The following is a 25,403-nucleotide window of genomic DNA, read 5'->3' as shown; positions in this document are numbered from 1 at the left end:
TTTTGCAAGCAAATTAGTCCCAATTTATCTATCTTGGGTAAAAAGGAGGGTATTTTTGGAGAGAAGAATGATATCTCAGTAGACACTATAATAAACAGTGACAGACATTAGATCCTAGTTTAGTTCATTGTCTTCGAGGTTTTGGCTTTTTACCTATGAACAGGATTGGACCCTGAATTCTTCTTGTTTCCTCAACTATTTGGGTGCAATGCTCTAAACTAAACGTTTCCAATTTTCTCCCATCCTTTGGTTTGAAATCCCTGAGAACTAATACTGCCCTTTTCCCCGCAGCCCTACAGACTGCAGTGATACGACTTGTTACGAACTTAAGAGAAATCCCAGCAGCTCATGCTTCTGAAATGTCTGTGCCTGGTACTGCGTGAGCCTCTCCGATGTTTGCCTGAACACCTGCTGACATCACCAGACAGTTCTAACTTTAAAGCTTGGAGCCTGACATGTAGAAATCTCAACTGGTGGCTCTCTAGGCCCAGAAACTGGTTTATAATTTACTCCAATCATTAACCTTTGCTTTTCTTACGTTTCCAGAAAACTGCTCTTACTAAAAACCTGATTGCATGCTTGCACCTTATAGGCCTAACTGTGGGAGCCCACCTGCCTCATGGCCACTGAAATAAGACACAGCTCTTTAACTGAACTGACCTATTCTCAAGACTGAGACTGCTTTGATGAAATCGGAAGCAGCTACCAACTTAGCTTCTGGATTGTGAAACTTCTTAATCGAATTTTCAAGATCTGAGGGGAAGCAGTGTTTACCACCGCAAAGTATGCCTTTTTAAAACTTATTATTTTAAGCTGCCTATTTCCAAGAAATGAGACTCAGGAAGAGCCTTTGACCTTCCCCCTTAATACCTAAAAGATTTTAGATGGAGGAGGTGCTCAGGAAAGGAGCTGACGTCATAGGTGACTGTAGTTGAATAGGAACTCGTGAGTGATGGACAGAGAGGAACCTCGCGAGGCCCATGAGACCCGAGTCCTCTGTGTCCCCTTGTTAAGATGGCCCCGCAAACATTTGTTCACCACACATTTGCTTTTCCATCTCCTCGTGAATGCTTTCCAGCTCTTTGAAGTTCCAAACCGCAACTCCCTTTCTCCTCAACTCAAGATGGCATATAAGTCTTTTAACTGCCTGTCCTGGGGACCCATAATCTCAGGGAACCCTGGTATGTACATGTGTGATAAATGTGGTCATTGTCTCCTGTGAATCTGTCTCAGGCTAATTTGATTATCAGTCCAGCCAGAAGAACTTAGAAGGGTAGAAGGAAATTTCAGTTTTCCGTCCCCACAGTGGCGATGAGGAAGCAAACTGTGAGAATGATGTTCACAGCCTTCCTTCCTTCCTTCCTTTTCCTTTGCACTGTTTCGAAATCAAAATGTGGCCATGGGTCGTCTCAGGCTCACAGTGGAGCCTGGTACCGTCCGTTCCTTTCAGTTTAGCATTCAACATCATGAATCACTTATGTTTAGTAGAACTGATTACTCTACATCTTAAGAGTCTGGCCCCTAGATGGACGGGTGCATGGAAATATGGATGCAGAATTCCACTCACCTGTAGTTCCCATGACCTTGGAACCGAGGCTGGTTCAATGCACAACTTGAATGGAATGGTCATTTAGTAGGAGCAGGGGTTCTTCGGGACAACAGACGTTCCTCCCAAGAAGGTACCGTGTGGACTCTGGCCCAGTGGAGGTGGTCCTGCTGCCCCCACTGTGATTGTGGGAGAGACCAGGGACGAACCCCACCCAGGGAGAACCCTCAGAGAGTCACATCCGGGCATGGTGTGCTTCGAAAGCCCTGTCGAGGGGATTTGGAGGCTCACAAGCTGTCAGGGTTTGAGTTGTGTTCCCCCAAATTCATGTGTTGAAGTCCTAAGTTCAGTAGCTCAGAATGGGACCTGATTGGGATGTAGGGACTCTGCATGTGTAGTGATGATGAGGCCGTTCTGGGGTGGGCCAGGCGCCATTCCACTGTGACTGGTGTCTTTATGAAAGGGGGGTATTTGGACAGGGACACGCACACGGGAACGCCGTGTGAAGACGGGCATATTGTGTGACGTGTGCAAGGCGAGAAACACCGAGATGCCAGCAACGTGTAGTTGAAGCCGGGAGTGAGGCCAGGGACACTCCCTCACCGCGCTCCGAGGAGCCAACGCTGCTGCACCTTGGTCTGGGGCTTTGGCCTCTAGAACTGGAAGATAAGAGACCTCTGTTGTTTACGCCACCCACTTTGTGGCAGCCTGAGTAAACTAACACATAGCTTATAACCCTGCCCTAGCTCCTAGGTGGCGTTCCATCACGAGGGCCCCCAGGGACACAGCAGCAGGTCTGTCACCTGCTCAGGGTAACGGCGTGTTCACATAGCTGGCCTTGGGCACATGCACACTTACGGCGAAACACCTGGGTTGTCACACTCAGCCCGAGCTGGCCCTGAGGGCCGGCAGTCGCATCAGATGACTTCCGGGCTATTACCTCACCACGTACAGGCCCATATGAGACACAGTGTTTCTTCTCCTGCCCCCAGATCGGATGGATGTCTCTGAAGCATCTTTGTTTTCCAGCGTGAATAGGTCCACTATGGGGCCTTGTCCTCCTTCTGGGGGAGAGGGAGGGGCACGAGACAAGCAATAGAGACATTTAATGTGACCTCTGAGGGCCTTGCTGAAATCTCCTCTTCCACTTCCCTTTGCAGTCTAGGGAGCTGCTAGAGGCTTCGGAGCTCCATCCCGATGGACCCCACACTGGGAAACATGGTGAGTGGGCCCTGCCGCTTGTGGCGCGTGGCCTCCACAGGGCTAGACTTCCGTTTGCTGGGGGAGTACGTGCTCCACCGGGAACCAGGTGGACAGAGAGGAGCTGTGTGTGGTTCATGGGAAGCTGCTGCTTAGAGATGTCTCTAGGGGTGCTGTTTGGAGGGACTTGACCGGCATGCTTTGGTGGCTCTGGTGCTTACAAACAATTAAGGGGCATGATTTTCAAGTAGTTTATGTGGCGCCTGGAGTGCAGGTGTGCTGGGCAGTGCCCGGGCCTGGGCTCGAGACACGAGCAGCGACTCTCGTGGAGTGAACCAGGACTCAGAGCAGCACACTTCTCCATACTCATGTTTTCTTCCCACAAAAAAACAGTGTTCTTATTCAAACCACAAGGCAGAGCTTGCAGCCACTGAATGCACAAGGCAATGCACAAGTGAGAGGAAGGTGTGGACAGCCGTACATCAGGTACTGTCTGCTGCCTTTCTCACTAAGGCCTGGACTCTGCTCCCCACTACACACGTCAGTGAATCATTGGGAGAAGAGGGCCCCGGGATCTGCATGTTTAAAGTGTACGATTCAGTAACTTTTAGTACATTCACAGACACGGTAACCATCACCACAGCTGCCTTTAGGACATTCTCAGCACCCCAAAAAGAAACCCAGCACCCCAAAAAGAAACCCTGCACCCCAAGCATTACTCCCTCCTCCCCTGTCCCAGCCCCCAGCCCTTATCTCTTTCTTACCAAAACCACATCTTATTTTCCTTGCATACTTTGTATAGTGTTGTTTTCCTTACCATCATTATTCCTAGTCATTCTACTTACACAGGTTAGAATTCTTAACCCTTAGTAACTTTAATATCTAGTAAAAACTAGGAGGTAAGCAACTGTGAACTAGTTGTCACATTAGCAGATTTATGAATACATAATTTCTAGAAGTATATGCTTCCTCATAGTATGAATACAGTTTATTTTCAGTGTGGCAAAAGAACGTATTTACTAACAGATTCAAATCTCTTCAGTGTCTACAGTAAGAAGCCAATGTACCCTGTTTCCCTAAAGCTAAGACCTAGCCAGACCATCAGCTCTAATGTGTCTTTTGCAGCAAAAATTAATATAAGACCCAGTCTTATTTTAATATAAGACTGGATATAATATAATGTAATATAATATAACATAATATAATACCAGGTATAATGTAATATAATACCAGGTATATTATATTATATTATATTATATTATATTATATTATATTATATTATATTATATTATATTATATTATAATATAGGATCTTATATTAATTTTTGCTCCAAAAGATGCATTAGAACTGATGATCTGGCTAGGTCTTATTTTCGGGAAAACACGGTATATAAACCTATGTTTAGAAATTAAGGTTTTAGTCTTTTATTTAGAAATGATCTGGACATTTAATGAATATCCATCATTTCACTTAGTATAATTTTAAGGTTACAAGTTACCAAAAAGGTTTTGAAACTGTTTTTAAGCAGACATATTTTATGAAACAGAATCATTGTTTGCGTTGGAATGAGTAAAATGTGTGTCAGTCAGACATCAGTGAAGCTGAGACATCAGTGAATGAGGAAATCCGAAGTCATGGAGGGAAGAAGGGGGCGGACAGTTGGCAAGCCTGTTTTGAATTGTGAGGGGCTGGTCGTCAATGCCATGGGGTGCAGAGGGAGGGCCCCTTTAGGCCGGAGCAACTGGCACGGCGTTGCTGCTGAACTTGGAGGCTGGAGGGTTCTGTGTGGTGAAAAGAGGTGCTGAGACCCCGGACAACAGAGGGACAAGGAACAAAGGGCCAGCTGTGGGTTTTCAGGGGTCTGTGGGGACTCCTGAGACTGCCAGGAGGAAAAAGAACCTGCCTTATTCATGTTCACAGCTGAGAGAGTGTTCTTAGTAGACAGAGTTTATGTTTCGTACACTTTGTTGAAATGGAACTCGTTATATTAGTGAAAATGAACCACTACTGGTGTCCTTCAAGACTTTGCAGTCATTTATTCAGTAAATACTGGGAGGGATCTCATTCTGTGACGGGCACTTAGGGGCATGGCAATAAGGGAGACCAACTGCTGGCCCTCAGGCTGCTTATGTTCAAGCAGGTCGGATGAAGAATAAGTAAACGAAGAATATTAGATCGTGACAAGAAAATAAAGAGTGGACTGTACTGGGTGGAATGATGCCCCCCCCAAAAAAAACGTGTCTATCTGGAGTGTCCGAATGTGACCTGATTTGGAAGGAGGGCTTTTGTAGATGTAATGAGTTAAAATGGGGTCCAACTGGATTGGGGTGCTCCCTAATCCAATGACTGGTGTCCTGTGAGAAGAGGAGAGGGCACAGAGACACACCCAGGTGGAGGCCAGGTGGGTGGGGGGCACAGACTGCAGTGACCCCTGCGAGCCAGGGAGCACCCAGGCCCACTGGCTGCCACCAGATGGTGGGCGGGGGGGGGGGGGGGGCGAGGGGGGGGCTGGAAGGGCTCTCCCCTAGAGGCTGCGGAGGGAGTGGGCCCTCCCTACACCTGATTTCTAACTTACAGCCTCCAGAACCCGGAGCAAGTACGTTTCTCTTGTTCTAAGTCACCAGTCTGTGATACCGTGTTACAGCAGCCCCAGGAAACCAGCACAAAGGGGTTGGTGAATTCCTGCCCTCTCCTCAAAACTGCCTTGTTCTTGAATGTTCACTTTGTGAACTTTGTTCACAACCAAAGTACAGCCTGCACGTGGTGTCGTGCCGCCTTTGGATCCGGGAGTGAGACTGAGCTGAACTCTTCTCTGGGGTCAAACTCGCCAGTCAGTCCCAACTAGAGGCTCCTGGACTTTCTGGGGGATTCTGCCCTTCCAAACGGCATCCTTCACGCCTCGTGAGCCCAGGCTGCCCCCCAAAGCTGCACCGCACTGGCTTGCTCTTTAGGACTCACCAGACTTCGTCTCAGCAGGAACGCGTGTGTTTATGCAGCTCTGCAGGGGAATGCTCAGAATCCAAACGGGCCTGTCTGGGCTTTGATTTCTAAGCCTGTCCTGGTGAGATAAAGTGAGCCAGTAGAGGCATTTCCCCTGGATTGTAACAAAAGTGCCAGCACAGACAGGGCCGAGCCACCTCTGTAAAACAAACAATCCCCTGGGACCCTAGATGGCTTGGTAAGTGACATTCTTGGCTTCCACGTTGACCAGCATAGTCTCATGGGCAGAAGAGGGTTTGGCTGATGGGCCATTGTGTGTACAGGGGAGGAACCAGGCTTGGCCAGGCTGTGGGGGTGGGAGGCTAGAATGCTTTCAGTTTTCTATTCTATTCGACATCAGAAACAAACCACAGCAGCAGAGTTCAAGAATGGGTTTTGTCAACAGCTGGCCCCCTCCCAGCCTCTTTTTGGGGTGCCTGCTATTAATTTAGATGGATAGACTGCAAAAAATAGTCTACCCATTTCAAAGAGCTTTTGCCTGGCTCCTGGAGCTCCTTCTTCCTGCTGCTGTCTGTCTCTGGGAGTCATTTCCTCCTGAATTATTTGCAGCCCCTGGGGCTTGGCTCTGCCAATCTCCCCCCCCCCCCCCCCCCAGCTTAGCTGGATCTGGCCTCATTCCTGTCGGAGTAGGCTGCAAAGGGAGCTCAGGAACGGCTCATTGGCACCATCTGCTGGACCAAGTTCTTAATGTGCTCATGAATGAGCCTGGCTCACTTTTACCTTGGTTTTACCCACTACTTAGTTTCCTGTATAGACATTTTTCATAGTCAATAATATATTTATATTGTTGAACGAGTATTCAGGTTTATGATTATTGTTTTTGTAGCAACCTCTTATTGCAATATAATTCACGTACTTACCATCCATCCATTTAAAGTGTGCATTTAAATGGTTTTTAGTATATTCAGAATTGCACAATCATTGCCACAGTCAAGTTTAGGAGATTTTTATCACCCAAAAAGACCCTCCTCCAGTCATTAGCAATCACTCTCCATTTCCCCTCAACTCTACCAAACTCTGGCAAACACCAATCTACTTTTGTCTCTCAGGAATTAACTCTTCTGGACGTTTCATGTAAGTGGACTGATACAATATGTAGTCTTTTGTGTCTGGTTTCTTCCACTTCATTTTCAAGGTCCATCCATGTTGTCACAGATGGCAAGATTTCATTCTTGTTATGGCTGAGTAATATTCCATTGTATGCATAGAACACGTGTTGTTTGTCCGTTCGTCCACTGATGGACACTTGGATTGTCTCCACCCTTTGGCTATCACAAATAATGCTGCTGTAAATATCCATGTACGAGTTTTTTGTGTGGACATATGTTTTCATTTCTCTTGAGTCCATACCTAACAGTGGAATTGCTGAGTCATATGTTTAAACATTGCAGGAACTACCAGACCATTTCCCAAAGCAATTGTACCATGTTGTATTCACACTAGCAGTGTCTGAGGGTTCCAATTTCTCCACATCCTCACCAACACTTGCTGTTATCTGACTTTTTTATTTTAACCGTACTAGTAGGTAAGAAGTGGTGTCTCATTGTGGTTTGATTTGCATTTCTCTGATGGTTGATGGTGGTGGGCATCTTTTCATGTACTTGTTGGCCATTTGTATATTTTCTTTGGAGAGATATCTAGTCAAATTCTTTGCCCATTTTTAAAATTGGGTTGATTCATCTTAGTATTGACTTGTAGTAGTTTTTTATAATCTAGACACATGTTCTCACCTTGGATCAGTTGGTGCCTGGAACAGGAGGACGGGGAGAAAGCAGCCTAAACTTAAAATGGCCCTAAAAAAGAAAGTCTATTTTCAAAATGTATAAAAATCCACAAGAAGAGTGGTTTGGAAGAAGATAATGAGTTTAGTTCTGAGCCTGGTTTTCTGCTCTGCCCTGAGCCTGGGGCCACCATGGAGGTGGGGAGATGACCTGGAAGGGAGCAAAGGGGGAGGCCCTGGGGAGGAGGCTGGGATGGGGGGCAGGTCCCTCGTTTACAGATGAGGTGGGAGGGAAAGAGCAGAAAGCCATGGACCAGGGGCTCCCAGGCGGAGAGTGTGACCGGTTGGGTCTGAATGATCGCCAGTCTTCCATGTTAATTGTTCAGCATGGTGTATAAGTTTCTTTTTAACGTACTCTCACTTCAGGAGCTGGTGGAAAGAAACCACACAGCATGGCCCAGGATCTTAGACAGTCCTTACAAAATAGTTTTCTCTAATAAAGTGCTTAATCACACATAGACATTGTTTAAAAATGACCTCACACTTGTCTCTCTCACCAACATTGCCCTTCACACAATATGTAGAGGCTGGGTTACCTTTGTAGGAAATGAACGAACAGGTAGGACTGTATTGTAGGGAAAAAAATAGATGGACGTTGTTGAAAGACATGCTTATGAACTTGGTTTCTGCCTTGGTACAATTCTTTAACATTGAAAATGAAGCGCTTGGGGGAAAGTAGAGCAAAAAACTGTATTTCCTGTTCTACTATCTTGGTTATTTTAGCAGCTGTGTTGAATACCAAACTTTCTTGAAGTATTTAAAAGGTTGAAAGTCCAAAACCTGGCATTTATTTTCACTCGTTCCTCCCCTGCCTGGCTCACAGGCAACCTGTCGCCTTGCTCTCCTGCTGCTGCTTTTCGGAGGCATGTCTGCTCCGTCCTCACCACCGGCCGGGCTGCTGGGGAGGGTCTTCCAGTACATTGACCTCCATCAGGACGAATTCGTGCAGGTAGGAAAAACTACCCCCGGAAGGCTTGCTGGGGTGCCTTCTGGTACCGGGGTGGATGGTTGTGTGCTGGGAGATACGGGTTTTTCTCTTGCCTGACAGATTAATTCCATTGAAAATGCCTGCGATTCCTCGTTGAGTGAAAATAATCCATGTGCATTAGCTTTAGGTATGAGCTCGCTCCCGGCCGTTCCCCCTAGAAAGGGCGCTCGGTGTTTCTGACACCTTTGGTGCCGGCGTCCCTTGACTCCTGGCCAGCACACTCTGATGAGCTCACGTGTACCGTGGGCCGTCCTCAGATCACCCATCCTCCCCGCCAGAGGTCCCTTGCTGAGGTCCAGTCCACCCCCAAACCTGGCTGACACCATCCTGGTAATGCCTCCTGGCGGCAGCCGCTCCAGGTCCAGACAGAGTTCTGCCAAGTTCCGTGTCGAAGCTGCTTGTTTTGTATTCCCTGTGCGATATGCACGTTATCTCCTGTATAATCGCTGCTTCATTCCTGTCTCACCACATGGCACAGAGGAGAGCTAGGAGCAGACGGAGAGGGAGCTGCCCGGGGAGCAGAAAGTTGGGGGCGGCAGGAAAGTTCTGCACCCACAGTCTCTCCTGCAAGCCCCCCTGTGCCCCTGCCTCACGCAGGCCCACGCCAGAGCCCGGACTCCCTGAGGTTTCCCCGCACTTTGTCCCTGAGTCCCCACACCATGTCTGCCACGTGGTGTGGTTGTAATTTGATTGACAGATCGCTGTGGGGACGATCATTGGACCTTTAGGTGTGAAACTTCTGGGTTTCGTGCGCAAACACAAAGCTGAGCATCAGGGCCGCGGCTGTTCCGAAGCTTGACCTTTGCGGACGCCCTCCTCACGGGGAAGTATGAACTTGACCTAATACCTGTTGCATTTTCGAAACCCGAGTGGGGTTTCTGATGTAGGCAGGAATTAGTGGAGGGAGAGGAACAGCATGTGGGGGGCATGTGCCGATGGGGCCTTTCAGCTAAAACCGTCCTCTTCACAGCTTCCTCAGCGGTGCCGATGCATTCAGTTTAGGGGTAACTTGGCAGTATCTGCTCCATAAACTCTGGTATTCAAATGAAAACAGTATTCCTTACGGTGAAACACAGTTTTTTATAATAAAAATAAAAGTGCTACAAGCGGGATAGAGATCAAAGTAAAATAGCATGGGAAGCCCAAGACCAGTCACCAAATGTGTGGTTTTAGGAAAAGTGTGGCCATCCCAGTATAAGGGGCTCAGGTACCAGTCCTGGGGGCTCACTGCCTGTTATTAAAACCTCAGTATTACCCAGCACTCGTTGGGCGCCCAACAAAGTCTTCTCACACACAGTCTCTCGTTCAGCCCTTACGGAGCAAAACTTGCTTCCTTCCACGACTCCACTCACTCTGTGCCCAGATGTGTGCGTTCGTTGTCAGTTCTCCTCGGACACCAACTGGGCGGCCTCCGCTTTGACTCACTTCTGACACTGTCTCCTGGAGTTAGCCTGACCCTACCCCCCACTACCAGTCGACTGCCGGCGCCAGTCACGACACTTGGGCCCAACTTGGCCACACATGGGGGCTGTCACGACCCCCTCCTCAGGTCAGGTCATGTGCTAGAACAGCTTGCAGAGCTCAGGGAAACACTTATGTTTGCCGGTTTGTTGTGTGAGAAAGGACATGATAAAGGACGCAGGTGGACAGATGGGGAAGAGGTGCACAGGGTGGGGTCTCGAAGGGCTTGGACCCAGGAGCGTGTGTCCCGGTGGAGGGGGGGCGCACTGCCCTCCTGGCTGTGGATGTGCCCCACGCCTGGAAGCTCTCTGAAGCCCCTGCTTCGGGGGGGGCCTACGGAGGCTGCATCACGTGGCCATGACCAATTGTTACCTCAATGCCCAGCCCCTCTTTCTTCCCTGGACGTTGGGGACAGAGCTGTAAGTTCCTCCCCTCTAATCACAGCTTGTTCTCTCTGGGGACCACCCCCATCCAGGAGTCCACCAAAAGTTGCCCCGTTAGAACAACATATACTCCTGTCCCCGAGAAAACCCACCCTTGGGGAGTTAGAGCTCCGTGTCAAGCGCCCAAGGCAGACAGCAAATACCAGAAGCAGAGATGGTCCCACGTAGCTCCTTCACCGCTAGCAGTTATGCAAGTTTGTGGAGCCCTGGCCGTGACCTGGGACAAAGACCAAGTACATATTTCTGACTGTGTCCCTGTCACACTCGCAGTAACCTGCAGTGACACATTGTCACTGTCCTTGTGCAGATGGGAAAGCTGAGGTAAGAGAGTGTAAGGAACACACAGCAGGTCCCCCAGCTCTCATGAGCAGAGCCAGAGAGGAGCTAAGGAGTTTGAACCCTGGGTTACACTACCTGCCAGATGCAGGAGGAGCAGAGAGGGGCGACCACAAAGTCTAAATGCAAAGGGATGTCAGGAGCAGCCTGCAGCCTGGCTGAGGCTGCCTTGTGGTGAAATCAGCATGGCCCACGACTCGGTGGGAAGCCGAGTCCCGAGTGGGGCGGCTGCGGTGGCCCCCCACGTGCTCTGGGTCCTTGATGAGTAGAGATGCCGGGTTGGGACCTGCCGTTCTTTGCAGTCCTGGCAGAACCACGGGGTCACAGGCCCAGGTGTTGAGGAAGACCCCGGTCCACACCAGGGGATGCCCGTCTCCCATCTCCCTTTATTAACCCGTGAGCCCTGGCCTGCGTCTGGGTTCCTGAGGGTAGCCTCAGCTTCTCTGCCTGTGACTAGGGGTCACGAGTTTGCCAGCTCAGCCTTCAGGTCCCATGAAGGGCGCTGGGACTGGCTGCCTCCTGTGCTGGTGTCATGCCCATCAGCTCCTGCCTTTCCTCGCAGACTCTCAGGGAGTGGGTGGCTGTTGAGAGCGATTCCGTCCAGCCTGTGCCCCGCCTCAGAGAAGAGCTGTTCACCATGATGAGCTTGGCTGCAGAGGAGCTCCGGCGCCTGGGCGCCAGCGTGGACGTCGTGGACTCGGGCTCTCAGAAGGTGCTGGGCGGTCCCTTCCCTCCCCCCCCACCAGCTGCCACTTCCGTGCACTTCAGCCACGATCTTCCTTGGTGGAAGCAACACAGGGGCATGCCTTGATTTACAAAAAAAATGCCCCCATAATCTCTATCCCCAGTAAGGGTGAAAAAGTCCTCCTCCGGGCCCCAAATCCGACTGTCATGTTAATTGCCCATCGTGTCTGGATTGGGGCTGGGTAGGGGGTGCAGGCAGAGGCGGCATGTGGAGGCTGGCTCATTTTGGAAAGGGCCCCTGTGCTCGGCACACCACGCACTCACGGCTCAGATTTCTGCCACCCGTCCTTCCCTTGAAGCCCTGAAGTTTCAACGCACATTCCTCCAAGGACCCAACCTCTCACCAGAATCCTTGCCTGTTACTGTCACTCTGTCACAGACAGCGATCTTCATCTAAGTGCCCACTGCCACCTGGTGCAGCACTGAGGGTCTCTGGACAGACCAGCTGTTTCCTAGCTGCGCCCACCTAAGCTGAGCTGGTGGAGTTTGAGTTTGCAGCGATGAGCACATTCGATTACGTTTTCTATTTGTCAACGTGTAGTCAAGGAAGTGCTTAGGTCTCACATTTTAATTACAAGTGACTCCTGGTGCCCACTTTGGAGCTGGCTAAAGGGCGATCAGCAAATGGTGCAGGCTCTACAGGACCCAGGGGTAGAAACAGGACTGCTGGTGTCATGTCTTTGAATTTTCTGGAAGAACAAAATAGCATTTTTTTTTTAATCAACAGGCTATATTCTATATGTAGCATTTAATATACATTATATGCAACTTCTACTGAAGAAATCTTTCCAACAGTATACAGTATATGAAGTGCAATGTTATATAAAGTATAATTTTATGCTTTTTATTATCTAAAGTGGTAAAAATAAATTGCAGAAAGTATTAATCCTCTGAATCTACTGATTATCATCTCAGGAAAAAGTTATCTGAATAATAGGGACTATCTTAAAATGTATCTAGTTCTATGACATTGTACGTCAAGGTTAACTTGTAGGGCAGAGATGGATGAGTGCTTTTGTGACGTTAAAGGCTTACAGAGCCTATGCTTCAAGTTTTGTCCCTCCCATGAGGATATTTTATATAAAGTTGCAAAAGTTACTGTTTGCAAAAGGTCTGATGTGAGGCTGAAGACAGGAATTTTCCTGGAGATAAGAAGTGGGCTCCCAGGCAGGAACAGCGGTGAATCTCAAAATAGCATTTTTTAAACAATGTGGCCCATTTTCCTTCTGCAGCTGCCTGATGGCCAGACTCTCCCGATTCCTCCTGTCATCCTGGCTGAACTGGGGAATGACCCAAAGAAAGCCACCGTGTGCTTCTACGGCCACCTGGATGTGCAGCCTGCCAGACAGGAAGATGGGTGGCTCACTGACCCCTACACGCTGACAGAGGTGGACGGTCAGTGACTCACCCCCAGGGGACCGCTCGGTTCTTCTGAGGATGAGGGACAGGTCATGGGGCTTAAGAATTTAAGACGTGCCTCCCGTCCCCGGCTGCAGGTCCGAACCTGTCGTTAGGAGTGGACGCTATGCCACTGCAAGCCGGTCCAGTGAGGCTGGTTTTCTTTCCCTTGTGAAAGGAACTGTGAACTTCTGTGTCCCAGGGTGAATTCACTCCCAGGATGGGGTCCTGGGGTTGTGAGGAAAATCGTTGTCTCGGTCACACATTTTCTGTTAAAAATACCAGGTGTAATCGTTTTCAAAGGAGAGAAGGAGAAAGGTTAACAGAGACGCTGCGCCCTTTTCATTCTTCTGCTAATTGTAAAATCTCAAAATGAGAGGCTGCGGTCCGTGACATTCTGCAAGAAAGCCCTGGGTCCTTTTCAATGAACTTGGATCAAACAGCTAATTATTGTTCAGGCCAAAGGACCTGCATGTTTCAAGTTTGCTTGTATATTCTGCCTAGCTGACGGCTGTACTGTTTGTACATAAGGAGTCGTACTTAGCGATTTCAGAGCAACACTTGTGCCCGGAAACAAGGAAAGCACAGTTCACGAGATTACCCATAAAACCGCCTTTGTTTTTAAGTCACTCTACCGGGCAGAGGTGCCCATGCCTTTCTAAAATTCTTCCTCTGTTTTTAAAGGAAAACTTTACGGACGAGGAGCAACAGACAACAAAGGTCCTGTTTTAGCGTGGATTAATGCCGTGAGCACATTCCGGGCCCTCGAGGAAGTAGGTGCCCGGGAAGGGAGGGAGGGCAATGACGGTGATGATGGTGACGATGACACAGGCACGGTGCTGTGAGTCGCTCACTGTGCTCCAAGCTTTCAGCTGAATTATGTCCTTTACTCTCCCCAGCGGTCTTCAGAGGTGTGTATTATGATCACACCCATTTTACAGAGGAGGAGAGTGAGGCTCTGGAAGCTTGGGGAACTTGCTGAAAGCTTCGCAGCTGGCTCGGGCACAAGTGCTGATGCTGTTGACCACATTAAAAATGAAATACAACAAAAACCATGATAAGCTCGTGGCTGAATTACTCTCTGCTGGTCCGTCATCTTCCTCCAACACTTAGCAGCTATTGGCTTGCGTTTTCTTAATCACGTTTTGCCAGCAAATCCTTAGACTTTCCAACTACTGCTCAGCAATTGTTTGCTTGTTAAATGATAATAAGAAGCTTTCAATATTAAGGATTCAGAACTTTAGCTCAACTTCCTAAGATGCCTAGAAATGTGTGCAAGTGATACATTTGAGCAAATCATTATCCCCACATGCCCTTAACCAACAGAAGGCTGGAGGTCACATTTTCTAATACATAATCCCCCACTCAGCCTGCCTTTGTTAACCTTCGGCGAGTTGATCCCACTCATTAGAACTAATCAGTATGTTTGTGCTGTCATTTGTCTGCGTATAATCACTTTGAGAGCCCCCATGTGTGTCTTCTGTTCCAGGAAGAGACTTTGACCTCTCTTCTGTGCGTGGCTCTCAAAGATATGAAGTTATAAATTATAGAGATACAATAAGATCAAAACCAAAGGGGGAGAAGGGCACATTGTCAAAAATTTAAAGGAGCTATTCCGTGCCCTGATATTAACTAGACAAAAATTCAAGTTCCATTTTGCTGCATGATCAAAGCCTCTGAATAAGTTAAAAGGCAGATTGAACTCATAGCTGAAAGATAACAGACACTTGAAATACAAATTAGCCCGGGGCTTAAACATTAGACAATCTTTCAAAGGAAAGAGTTCTCCTTTATCCTGCTAAGAATTCTGAAGACAGAAAAGAGATTTGTAACTGAGTAACCTTTCTTGAAAAATTCCTTCTGGGGAGAAAGAAGAAAGTGCCTCTCTGCAGTGGCCCCAGTGGGCTTGTAATGCTGATATTCCTTCTTCTTTAGAAATTCCTTCCCCACGTCCTTTCTCAACACTACATTCATGGATCATGTTGGAATGCACATACACTGGGCATTGCCTTGAATTCTCCTTCACAATCTGAGTTAAAAACTCCTTGGCTATAAATAGCCAATAGGTGGGAATGTGAATAATCCATATATTGAACACATCTAAAAATTTAATGTATTTGTGTGAAATACACACCAATCCTGGGTTCGAAAAGGCGACTGGCCAAGTTGTGCAATGTTTTGACAGAATGGTTTGTTCCACTGTTAATTCAGGATCTGCCCGTGAATCTCAAGTTCATCATGGAAGGGATGGAAGAAGCAGGTTCTCTGGCCCTAGAGGAACTTGTCAGAAGAGAAAAGAACCGATTCTTTTCCAGTGTAGACTACATCGTGATTTCAGATAATCTGTGGATCAGCCAGAGGAAGCCAGCACTCATTTACGGCATGCGAGGGAACAGCTATTTCACGGTGGAGGTATTGGCAAACTGCAGTGGCATGCAGGAGGGAAGGCATCTTGGGGGCTTGGCGGGGAGGACATAAGCTCTTGTGAGAGCAGACAGTTCTCCCCTGAAGCGTGACCTGGGGGTTGCAGAGGCCTTGGCACTGGGTGATGGGTTCCATGAAGCCTCCCACACTGGGAGGAGATGTGCGTTGCACATTTTTTCTGGAGAGAGGATTCAGAGGGGTTGTGATTCACAAGCCCAAAGCTTAGGAGCAACAGCGGTGGAATTTGGAGGCAGGACAGCAGCCCCCAGGGAAGGAGACTGCCTGTCAAGTGCAGGGGACGTTGCGAGGGGAAGAGCACCGGCTCCTGGGGCCTGCCTGCTGCATCCTGCATGGAGGGGATGGGGCCCCGGCATGCCGAGGCCTGCATCCGAATTCCGGCTCCTTCGATGTCCATACAGCCTGTGTAGACACCTTAACCTCTGAGCCTTGGTTTCCTTACCTAGGAAGTGGGCACAGTAAGCCCACCCCGCAGGGGTGCTGTGATCACTAAGTGTGACATCTGGTCCAGGTTTGACACGTAGCCCGTTTCCTTCTCCTTTTCTCTTAATACAGATGGCCCGTGATCGAGCACACAGTGTAGGCTCAGAAGTCCCTCCCTGGAAAATCATTACTTATAACACACACCCCAGCCATGCCTGGCTGTTGTGAGAATCCAGTGGGGTGCAAAGATGAAGCACTTGGGTGTTTGTGTGCACTTGAAAAACAGTGTGTGCCCCGAGTGTGGCAGAATGATGATGCTGAGCCCGGGGGTGCAGGCCCTGCTCTCCAGGCATTTACTGCCAGGGGACACAGGTGCCTCAGGAGATGACGTGGGAGTGAAGGGCAGAGGAAGCAGTGATGGTCCTTGTAGAAACCTGGCTCAAGACACTCGGCCGTGAAAAGCAGAACGAGACTGGATGGCGGCTGGAAGGAGCATAGGAGCAGAGCACCTTGAGGGGGCAGCGGGAAAGCTGGGGTGGGGGGAGTGGTGTTTGTGAGAACAGGGGCATGGGGGGGGGCGGGGGTTAGACCCTGAGCCCAGTGCAGGAATTCGTCTCTTCTGTGAGGGTGGAGGCCAGTTGCAGATGCAAGGTGGAGTCGCAGAGGTGACAGTTGATCCCGTCATTGGCCGCTCTTTTTCCTGTTGAGTAGGAAGGACGTTTATGTGCGGAGAAGTGCTTGTTTGAAGTGGTCTCTGTGGGGAGGGGGGAGGGGTAGGCTGGAGCATGAAGAAGACGTGCCAGCAGGATTAGGGTGTAGGATCACCTGTCCATGCAGCTGGGTGAGTTTTGCGGCTGTGCTCAGTAGCCAGGGATGGAGAAGGCCCAAGGGGGCAGGGCTGACCCAGTGGTGACATCATTCCAGAAGGTGTGGTGGAGGAAGTAGGGAAAAACACATCAAGACGTTGACCACAGAGAGGTCGAAGTGATAAACAATGGCATTTAAGTTGAACAGATGGGCGAGAGACAGGAGGAGCACAGGTGGGGAAGTCTTGGATGGTTCAGGGGGCTGGACGTCTTGATGAAGCCAGGAGCAGGTGGCGTGTGGGATGGTGACCAGGAAGCCGGGAGGAGAGAAGTTGTCACCAGAAGGTGGGACAGGGCACCTGACGATTTCAGAGGTGGGCTCTGCATCCCCCACAGTGCTTTGTTAGTCTTACTTCCTAATCAAATCAAGGGCTTAAGCTAAAGTGACTGAACGGAAGAGTCATCTGGTAGCACCTTAAAGATGGATCAGGCCGGGAAAGAGCAACTGGGCAGGAAAGACGAGAGGGAATGAATTGAAGAGACAATTAAAAAAGGATTCATTAGACCTTGGTAACAGATTGGGTATAGTGTGTGTAGGAGAAATCCAAGATAATTTTAGGGTGATAGATTTACAGGACTGGGGACTTCTCTTGTTTGAGAAATGGGCAAGTTGGTGGGAAGTCATTGTAGGAGATTGAGTTAACTTCTAGACCTGAATTTCAGAAAGTGGGAGCACAGCAAAGTGCCATGCACTGTACGCATTGAAAATGTATAGTTCTGCTGAGTAGGCAGAAGGTCAGACCTCCGGGGACGAATGTTTGAGCGTGGAGGTTGCAAATGAAATCCAGTGAGTTAGTTCTCGGAGCTCTGTGTATAGAGGAAGAATGCACCCCGGATTAAGCTATATGCGTGGGAGACAGAAAGTAAGTTATTAGAGGAGACATAAATAGAATCGCCCTGTCTTGTCATCCCCCAAATTAAATAATGAAATCTATCATCTATCTGTCTGTCTGTCTGTCTATCTATCTAATCTATCATCTATCTAACTTATCATCTATGTGCTTATCATCTATCATCTACCTATTCGGTCATCTATCTATAACCTACCTATTTATTCATCCATCTTTTCTATCTACCTGTTCTATCATCTATTCATCTATCTATTCTATCAGTCATCTATCTATCATCTATCTGTCATCTCTCTTCTACCATCTATCATCTATTTATCTCCCTATAGATAGATAGAACCATGTTTGTGGCACTGGTGGGAGCCCAAGTCAGTTTCAAGGGATTCAGGACCCAGTGGGAAATAAAGACGCTCCCAGTCATGCAAAGAGCGAGAAGCGACATCAGGTTGCCCACCTGAGTCCTGAGGGCCCCCGCAGGGCGTGTTTCCCACCACATGGAAGCTGTTGCTAAAGCACTGTTGGTGGTAAGCACCTGTCTTCTCTTTGACCTTTCTTACAGGTGAAGTGCAGAGATCAAGACTTTCACTCAGGAACCTTCGGGGGTATCCTTAATGAACCAATGGCTGATTTGGTTGCTCTTCTTGGTAATGTCTTGTTTCATTTCACTCCGTAAACGTCAAGCAATCTACTGAAATCTAGTTCTATCGGAACCTGTGTGTCTCTCGTCCCTTGGTTTCCAAGCCAGCTCTGAATAAGGTCAGAGTAGAAGGAAAAACATATTCTTAGCTCCCCCGCTCCCTTGACTAAACAATCTTTAGGCTTTTTAAGTCCGTGTTATTCCTTTTCATGGACTGAACCATTTCCTGAATCTGCCCCTTTTTCTCTTACTGGATAGTGTGACACATCTGGCCATACTCAAGGATAATAGTGTAGCACTGAAAGCCTTCTGGAGAAGCTTCCAGAGATGGTGCCAAATATATCGGCACCTCTTGGCTTCCTTTTCCCAGGTCGCTGTGGCCCCAAGTGGCACAGAGACTCCAATGGGTTGACTCATCACCCCCACTCCTGACCTCCATCACCGAGGTCATCGTCTCTGACCACACAAAGCTAAATAACAAATGTGACCCCACATGAGTGGACCAACGGGTGGCTTGGCTCTGTGTACACACAATGAAAGCCAAGGAAAACACCTGACAAAAATCTACGGGGATGGCAGTGGTGCAACACGTAATAGGGTCCCCAGCGCTGTGAGACGATCATGGAAAGAGCAGCCCTGAGGGTTGAGCACAATGTAAGGGGAGACTTTACTGTGCTGCTTTTCAACCACATCCTCTTGATCCCCCACCGGGTACCCCCAGGACTTCAGCCAGACTTGCATAACAGCACTTTGGCGACAGTTGTGCAGATTGCTGGGCAGGCATCAGCCTCTCCATGGTCCTGAGCTATTGGATTCCCCTCATTTCACCCATGAAACATTGTATATTAGATAAATATACAAACCCATGGGTCAGATTCAAATTAAGAAACCAGCCGGGCGCCGAGTGACTGGGACGGGTTGTCACTGATGTGCGGTCCCTCTATCACCCTCATCCAAACCAAACCAAACCGCACAAAACAGCACACTACCCACCCCCACAGCCAGCCACGCAGCTCTCCCCTCAGCGTGTGTCCCCAGACTGCTGGACATTCTTGAATGCAAGGACACCGGTGCCTGTGGACCCATGACTCTGTTTTTACCCCCCACTTTGGTACTGTCAACTCTAATGGAAAGATTTGGTAGTGCTTCACAGTAATTCTGACATTGTCAAGTCATAATCACATTAAGACTGGAGCCTGTTTTGATCAAGTGTCTTTACTTGAATAAAAGTCCCCAGATGGATGGAGGAGACATTTTCCATCGCTTATGTTAGTCTGCTTGCTAGGTGCTTTGTATCTTTGGTAAGTACCTCCTCAAGAGGGTGGGAGCCGTGTTTACTAGATCTCAAATCTGCTTCTTTTAGCGATGGTCTTTGGGGATTTCCCCCATTCGTATTAACCCAAGGTCTTTCCTGAAGAGCGGACTACTGTACCCGCTTATCGCTACGAAGGCTTTCAGTGCATGATGTGTACACTAGACCCTGAGGACAGTATGCTTCTGAGTACAGACGAGTCCTTGTCATATGGTTATGGTGGGCGGCTGGAGAGATGCTGAGAAGGGCTGATGGTTTGCATGTGCCAGGACTGCATGTACATACATACACATAGATATTTAACATCTTTCATGATGAACATATTTTTAACTCAGGATAAGATAACACTTTAAAAAAGGAGCCTTGTTTATGATACAAAAGGTGTAGTTGAGAGCTTGAATGTAATGCAGGGAAGTTACACCCAGTTAAATGTGTTACAGATCCATGTTTTCATCCCTCCATTGATAAGGTAGATGTTAAAACGGGTCTGACACAGGCTGCGTCTGCCTGATGACCAGCTCCCTCCTGCGACCGTCACCTCCAGGAGGAGTTGCTGCCGTGGGGACCGGAGCCAGTCCCAAGGCCTGTTGCCACCCCAGGAGAGTGCCCACGGTCCCAGTGGGGGGCCAGAGGCTCAGCACCCTCATGACATCTGTGTGGCTTTGTTTCCTGTGTGTATCTTGCAGGTGGCCTTGTAGATGCAGCTGGTCATATTCTCGTCCCTGGGATCTATGACCACGTGGCCCCTCTTACGGAAGAAGAGAAGAAGATGTACGAAGCTATTGATCTGGACCTAGAAGAATACCGGAATAGCAGCCAGGTGAAGAGATTTCTGTTTGACACCAAGGTATGTCTGCAAGACGACGGGTGTCTGAAAGCTCCTGTTTCCCAGTGCCGGATTGACTGGGCGCTGCGAATCTGTACATCTCAGAACCCAAAGCAGCTGTTCATTCTTGTGCAGATTTTCACTTTCACGGCCCTCTCCCCACCGTCTAGATCAAGCCGACCTTAATCGGGGGTCCATAACCTGAGGGGTGTCCCTCACGAGAGCCCTGCTTTTCCAAATCAGCCTGTGAGACTCGGTCCCACGCCAGCCTTCAGCCAGTGAGCTGTGCTTCTGTCTGTGTAAAGATTGAGAGTAGTCTGCAATTGTTCCACCTCCAAGACCCCTCGCTGTTCACTTTTCTGATGAAACCAAGAGCCTTCAGGGCTGCTCTGTAAATTGCTATATGGTTGCCTCGGTGTCATAAGTCAACCTGGAGCCAGAGGCATTGGTGAAGGGCCAATTTAGATTGTTTTCTTGTTCCCTTCTCCTCCTCCTCCTCCTTTGTACCTGCTCTGGTTTTGGGAGCTATGGCTGCTTCCTGGGAGAACTGCCAGGAGAGGGAGAAATCATGCTGAACAGGGTAGTAGAGGTCATTATTGTGAAGTTTGTCTCTCCCCTCAGACTGGCTCTGCAGTGGCCATGACAAGAGAGAAATCTGGCACGAACGTCTGCTGTGTTCTCTGACACCTTCTGAAAAACAAATGCATTTAGTACACATGCGGTTATTGCGATGATTGGGGATAGAAATGTATCATTGACTCAAATTTCTGGAAGGGCCCCTTTACCATATGTTTATTAACTGCAAACGTCAGAGCTCAGGCGACCAGGGGTCTTGTCAATGGGAGTGGCTTAGGCAGGTGACAGCAGCTCAGGACCCACCCATGTCCGGGGGGAAATGTCCACGTGTATTATTAGTCCAGACATATGTAAGTCAGGTGAGAATTAACTTGTCACGAACGGTGTCTCAGGTGGGCAGAAATGGGTGATACAGACAATCTAATTCAACTGAGCTTTAATTAAACATTCTTGTATACAGTAAAACAACTGTATCTTAATTTAGGAGGAAATTCTGATGCACCTTTGGAGGTACCCATCTCTTTCTATTCACGGGATTGAGGGCGCGTTTGATGAGCCTGGAGCTAAAACAGTCATACCTGGCCGAGTGACAGGGAAGTTTTCCATCCGCCTAGTCCCACACATGAATACGTCTGTGGTGGAAAAGCAGGTAACGGGTGCTCGCTGTTCCCCTGCCTGGGAGCACCATTTCTGATGGCGCGGGACAGTTCAGGGAGCAACTCCGTGGTTGGCACTGAAATACCATTTTTAATTTCCCCCAGTACAAAAGGGACTAGAACAAATGTCAAAAAAATATATATTTTTTGTGCGGTAAAAATCTCCTTCCTCAATTATATACAATTACAGCAGTCAGGTAAATAAGCTTTTGGAGTTGGAGAGATTGGAAATTTTCAAAAATTAAATGGAAGCTATAAAGGCAAGATTGGTTTTATGTACAGATGAAGAAACTGACCTCCTACAGCTGGATTGAGCCAGAAAATCTCCAGCCTCAATCATTAGTGTGTCCACGGGTCTGAAATGAATACTTTGATAGAAACCATTTTAATAAAAGTGTTATCTGGAAGGAGTTATATGTCTGAATTATCCACCTCGTCAGTTTACCTCAAGTTTAACAGGAGGGCGACTCTGAATAAATGAGCTCATGAAATACCTCATCCCAACCTTCTCTATGTCCCTGTCCTCTTTTATCTTCTAAGTGCTAATTACATTCTAAACTACCCTCTCAGGCCCTCCTGTTTTCTCTCCCCTTCTTTTCCCTCCCTTTTCCTCCCTTTTTGGAAGTATTGTCCCTTTTTCTCACAGTACTCACATTCCCTGAGGGCAGGACCTTGGCCTCTGCTCACAGCTGTATTCCCAGCCCTTAGAACCCTTCTTGCCACGTGACAGGTGTTCAGTAACCCTTTGCTGAAGGAACGAATGGAAGAAATGTTTCAGAGTATGGAGTTTTTCTGGGAGGATTTCCATAGTGGTAACTGGGAAGGAGCCAAGGGAAAAGAGACATTCACTGACAATGAGGCTCTTTCACAGCTCAGTGTGGAATTATTCCCATTTTTCATAAATTTCCAAATGCTTAATGTTCCCAAAATATTCATTAAGGCACTGATAGTCCAAAATTGAGTTGTACTTGTATTGTTTCATAATCACCAAACATTCATAATATTCATACTATTCATGTTATCCATAACGTCCTAATGACCCACACTCATAATAACCACACATTCACAGTCAGACACTGAGGTGAGGATGGGATGGGGCAGGACGGGAAGTGAGATCCAGTGTTTCTCCCACTGGGTGAAGCTCTCAGTGCTGGAGACCCGGGGTCATTCCATGTCAGCCCTCTGGCAGAACCAAGGTCAAAGCACAACATGTGCACCTGGTGGGTTGGGATCTCAGTGTTTGTTGATGAAAAACTACTATCTATCCATTGTATGAGAGAAGACCCGGAAAATTGCTCTTCTAATTGACAATGTTACCTTTTAGGTGGAGCGGCATCTCCAGTATATATTCTCCAAAAGAAACAGTTCCAACCAGATGGCTGTTTCTATGGCACTAGGACTCCTCCCCTGGACTGCAAACCTTACAGACAATCAGTATCTTGCAGCAAAAAAAGCCATCAAAACAGGTTGGATTTAAAGTTACCAGTTTACAATGGGACGGGGGAGGGGGAGGTTCCTGCAGGGGTGGGGGGGTAGGGGGGCAGTGGATAAAGCAGTCACATTTAAAACTTTGGTATTGGCTGTCCTTTTTATACAGACTGTGCTGCTGAGTATAAACTGGACAGGGCTCTTTGTATACACTATCTCTTGAATGTGGTCTCTCTTTCAAACTACCCTGTACTGTACTCACCCTTCTTGTCATGATGGGTGCCTACGTGAGCGATGAAGCAAGTGAATGAAGTGTGCACTGTTTATTTCTGGAATTTTCCATTTACTATTTTACACTGCAGTTGATCGTGGGTCACTGAAACTGCGGAAAGTGAAACTGTGGATAAGTGGGGACAAGTATTAGGAGCCACACCCCTAATAATGGCAGAGTGGGAACATGAGGTCCAGACCCCCTAGGAGCACTAACTATCAGGGTTATCAGTGCATGGGACACAGACGTGAAAAATTAGAGGATAAACCCAAGCCTTGGAGCACGTCTTTCTACATCATCGTTCCCACAGCCCCAAACTGTGGCAGTATTTTACCAGTAAAATTTGGGAGTGAAGAAAAGAGGAACAAAAGTTAGGCAGGTAAATATAATGCCAGCTGAAGAGAGATGTGTGATTGAAATGTCAAGGTCAACGAGAAAGCCTGGTGTAGGTAAAGGGAGAGAGTGGCGAATGCAAAAACGGTCTGAGTCTAGCTAATGCTATCATTCCAATTTTAATTTCCTATTTTTGGCAATTGCACAATAGTTACCTAAGATGTTAACGTTGGGGAAGGTAGGTAGACTCAATGGTACACGGGAGCTCTGCATTATTTTTGCTAACTTTTCTGTAAGTTTCAATTAGTTCAAAATTAACATTTTATTTAAAATATTATTTAAAAATATTTTTTAAAAATAAGTGGTTGTGAAGAAGGCAATCACAGTTTTCTTCTTTATTCTATTGACTATTTGAGAATATAAATTGCATGATAGCAAGACGCTTACTTACCCAGGCACCTAATGTGATGGTGATTACTGGGGGGTAGCCTTATCATTGTTCTGCTCAGATGCCTTCTTTTTCTGTGTGTCAGTGTTTGGAACAGAGCCAGATATGATCCAGGATGGATCAACCATACCGATTGCCAGAATATTCCAGGATATTATGCAGAAGAATGTGCTGATGCTCCCGCTGGGCGCTGTGGATGATGGAGAGCACGCTCAGAATGAGAAAATCAACAGGTATCAGCAGGTCCTGTGGAGCTGAGCTCTGGCTGCCCCAACCCCATGGTCTCCATCCATCCCCTCCCTACACGCCACACTTTCCGTTGAATTTATAGCCTCAAATCTTCCTGTTTAAATTGCAGACTAGTTTTCCCCTGTCATTTAAATGAAAGTAACACGGTTTCTCTTCTTCTTTTGATAGGTGGAACTACATAGAGGGATCCAAATTATTTGCTGCCTTTTTCCTAGAGGTGGCTCAGCTGCATATTAATGACAGGAACAGTCCAGCTGAGACCTGACCTGCTGACAGATCCCCTCTCCCACACCCCCGAGCAGGAATAGAGCCTAAATATCCAGAGAATTGGGGTCAGTAAATAATGTTTCCCCTCCCATTTAAAGTGTCTTTGGACATTTGGACCAGTAATAAGGTACAGGCGTTGGATGGTTGGTTTACTGTCCTGTTGCCCGCCTTCCTAAAGTCACAGCTCCTTCAACGAGTTGATTTCACCAAGTTCTGCTGCAATAGCCCCTGAATTGGACTCATTCTACCCTTTAAGCACAGGGACGATTCCTCGCTTAGACTCTCCCCGTGCAGTTTGATTGGCGTCGTCATTCCAGTTTGCTTTCCAGGTCCAGAAGTACTCATGCCACATAATCACTCCAGCCAATGACACTCAACACTTGCTTCAGCCTCGCTTTTGCCACGTCTTCCTTGTATCTTATTAATAAAACTGCGTGTCTCCACCACTGACTTCCATGATGTCCCCGTGGTTCACTTTTTAGGCGTCACTAAAGCAGGACACCATGTTAACTTCTGGCTTCCCCTTCACTTATTTTTCCTGCTTCTGAAAAGCTCTGAAATGGAAACGGTCAATATTCATACCCACGTGCCATTTGGGATTCCTGTGTGAAGATGGGGCCTTTCTTTTCATCCCAAGCCTCTGGACCTTTGCTGTTGAGGATGCCAACCGACCCCCTCCCGTTTCCTGTTCTTCCTTCCTCCCCATCAGTAAAGCCCACCCCCCTCCTCCAATGTCTGTGCCCATGGAAATTCACCACAGCAGAATCAATCCTGATGGGATTTCGCTCAGCCCACTGGAATTTTCCTCAGTGACTACATCTAAATTGCTCAAAGCCCTTAATAGCATCAGTGTTAGATAGAGAACTAATCAACCCTGACATCAGGAACACAGTCTAAATTTAAAGCCATCAGCTAGTGCTGCAT

The 25,403-nt window shown here is 47.9% G+C and overlaps 1 protein-coding gene across 3 annotated transcripts; it reads left to right on the top strand.

The window, feature by feature from the left end:
- Window positions 1-1,065: 1,065 nt before the first annotated feature.
- Window positions 1,066-24,933, top strand: CNDP1 (carnosine dipeptidase 1). 3 transcript variants are annotated; one of them, XM_081078990.1, is made up of 13 exons: window positions 1,066-1,181; window positions 2,707-2,767; window positions 8,351-8,476; window positions 11,318-11,467; window positions 12,732-12,894; window positions 13,582-13,670; window positions 15,109-15,309; window positions 18,036-18,120; window positions 20,112-20,272; window positions 21,312-21,476; window positions 22,808-22,949; window positions 24,049-24,196; window positions 24,381-24,933. In XM_081078990.1, exons 2-13 carry the CDS (start codon window positions 2,744-2,746, stop codon window positions 24,475-24,477), a joined length of 1,551 nt encoding a protein of 516 aa, XP_080935116.1. In that variant the 5' UTR covers window positions 1,066-1,181; window positions 2,707-2,743; the 3' UTR covers window positions 24,478-24,933. The 3 variants fall into 3 exon arrangements, with proteins under 3 accessions (XP_080935116.1, XP_080935117.1, XP_080935115.1); XM_081078991.1 differs by lacking the exon at window positions 1,066-1,181 and having other exon boundaries at window positions 2,650-2,767; window positions 13,582-13,643; XM_081078989.1 differs by lacking the exon at window positions 1,066-1,181 and having other exon boundaries at window positions 2,650-2,767.
- Window positions 24,934-25,403: the final 470 nt, after the last annotated feature.

The sequence above is a fragment of the Rhinolophus hipposideros genome, assembly GCF_964194185.1.
Source record: "Rhinolophus hipposideros genome assembly, chromosome: 17".
Classification (NCBI taxonomy): domain Eukaryota; kingdom Metazoa; phylum Chordata; class Mammalia; order Chiroptera; family Rhinolophidae; genus Rhinolophus; species Rhinolophus hipposideros.
This window is presented reverse-complemented; position numbering and strand designations above follow the sequence as displayed.

Excerpts from the sequence above, each read along its gene's own strand:
- CNDP1 (XM_081078990.1), top strand. The coding sequence starts at position 2,744 with ATGGACCCCACACTGGGAAACATG. Across the intron at positions 8,477-11,317 it reads ATCAGGACGAATTCGTGCAG|ACTCTCAGGGAGTGGGTGGC; the intron begins GTAGGAAAAACT and ends CTTTCCTCGCAG. Across the intron at positions 24,197-24,380 it reads CAGAATGAGAAAATCAACAG|GTGGAACTACATAGAGGGAT; the intron begins GTATCAGCAGGT and ends TTCTTTTGATAG.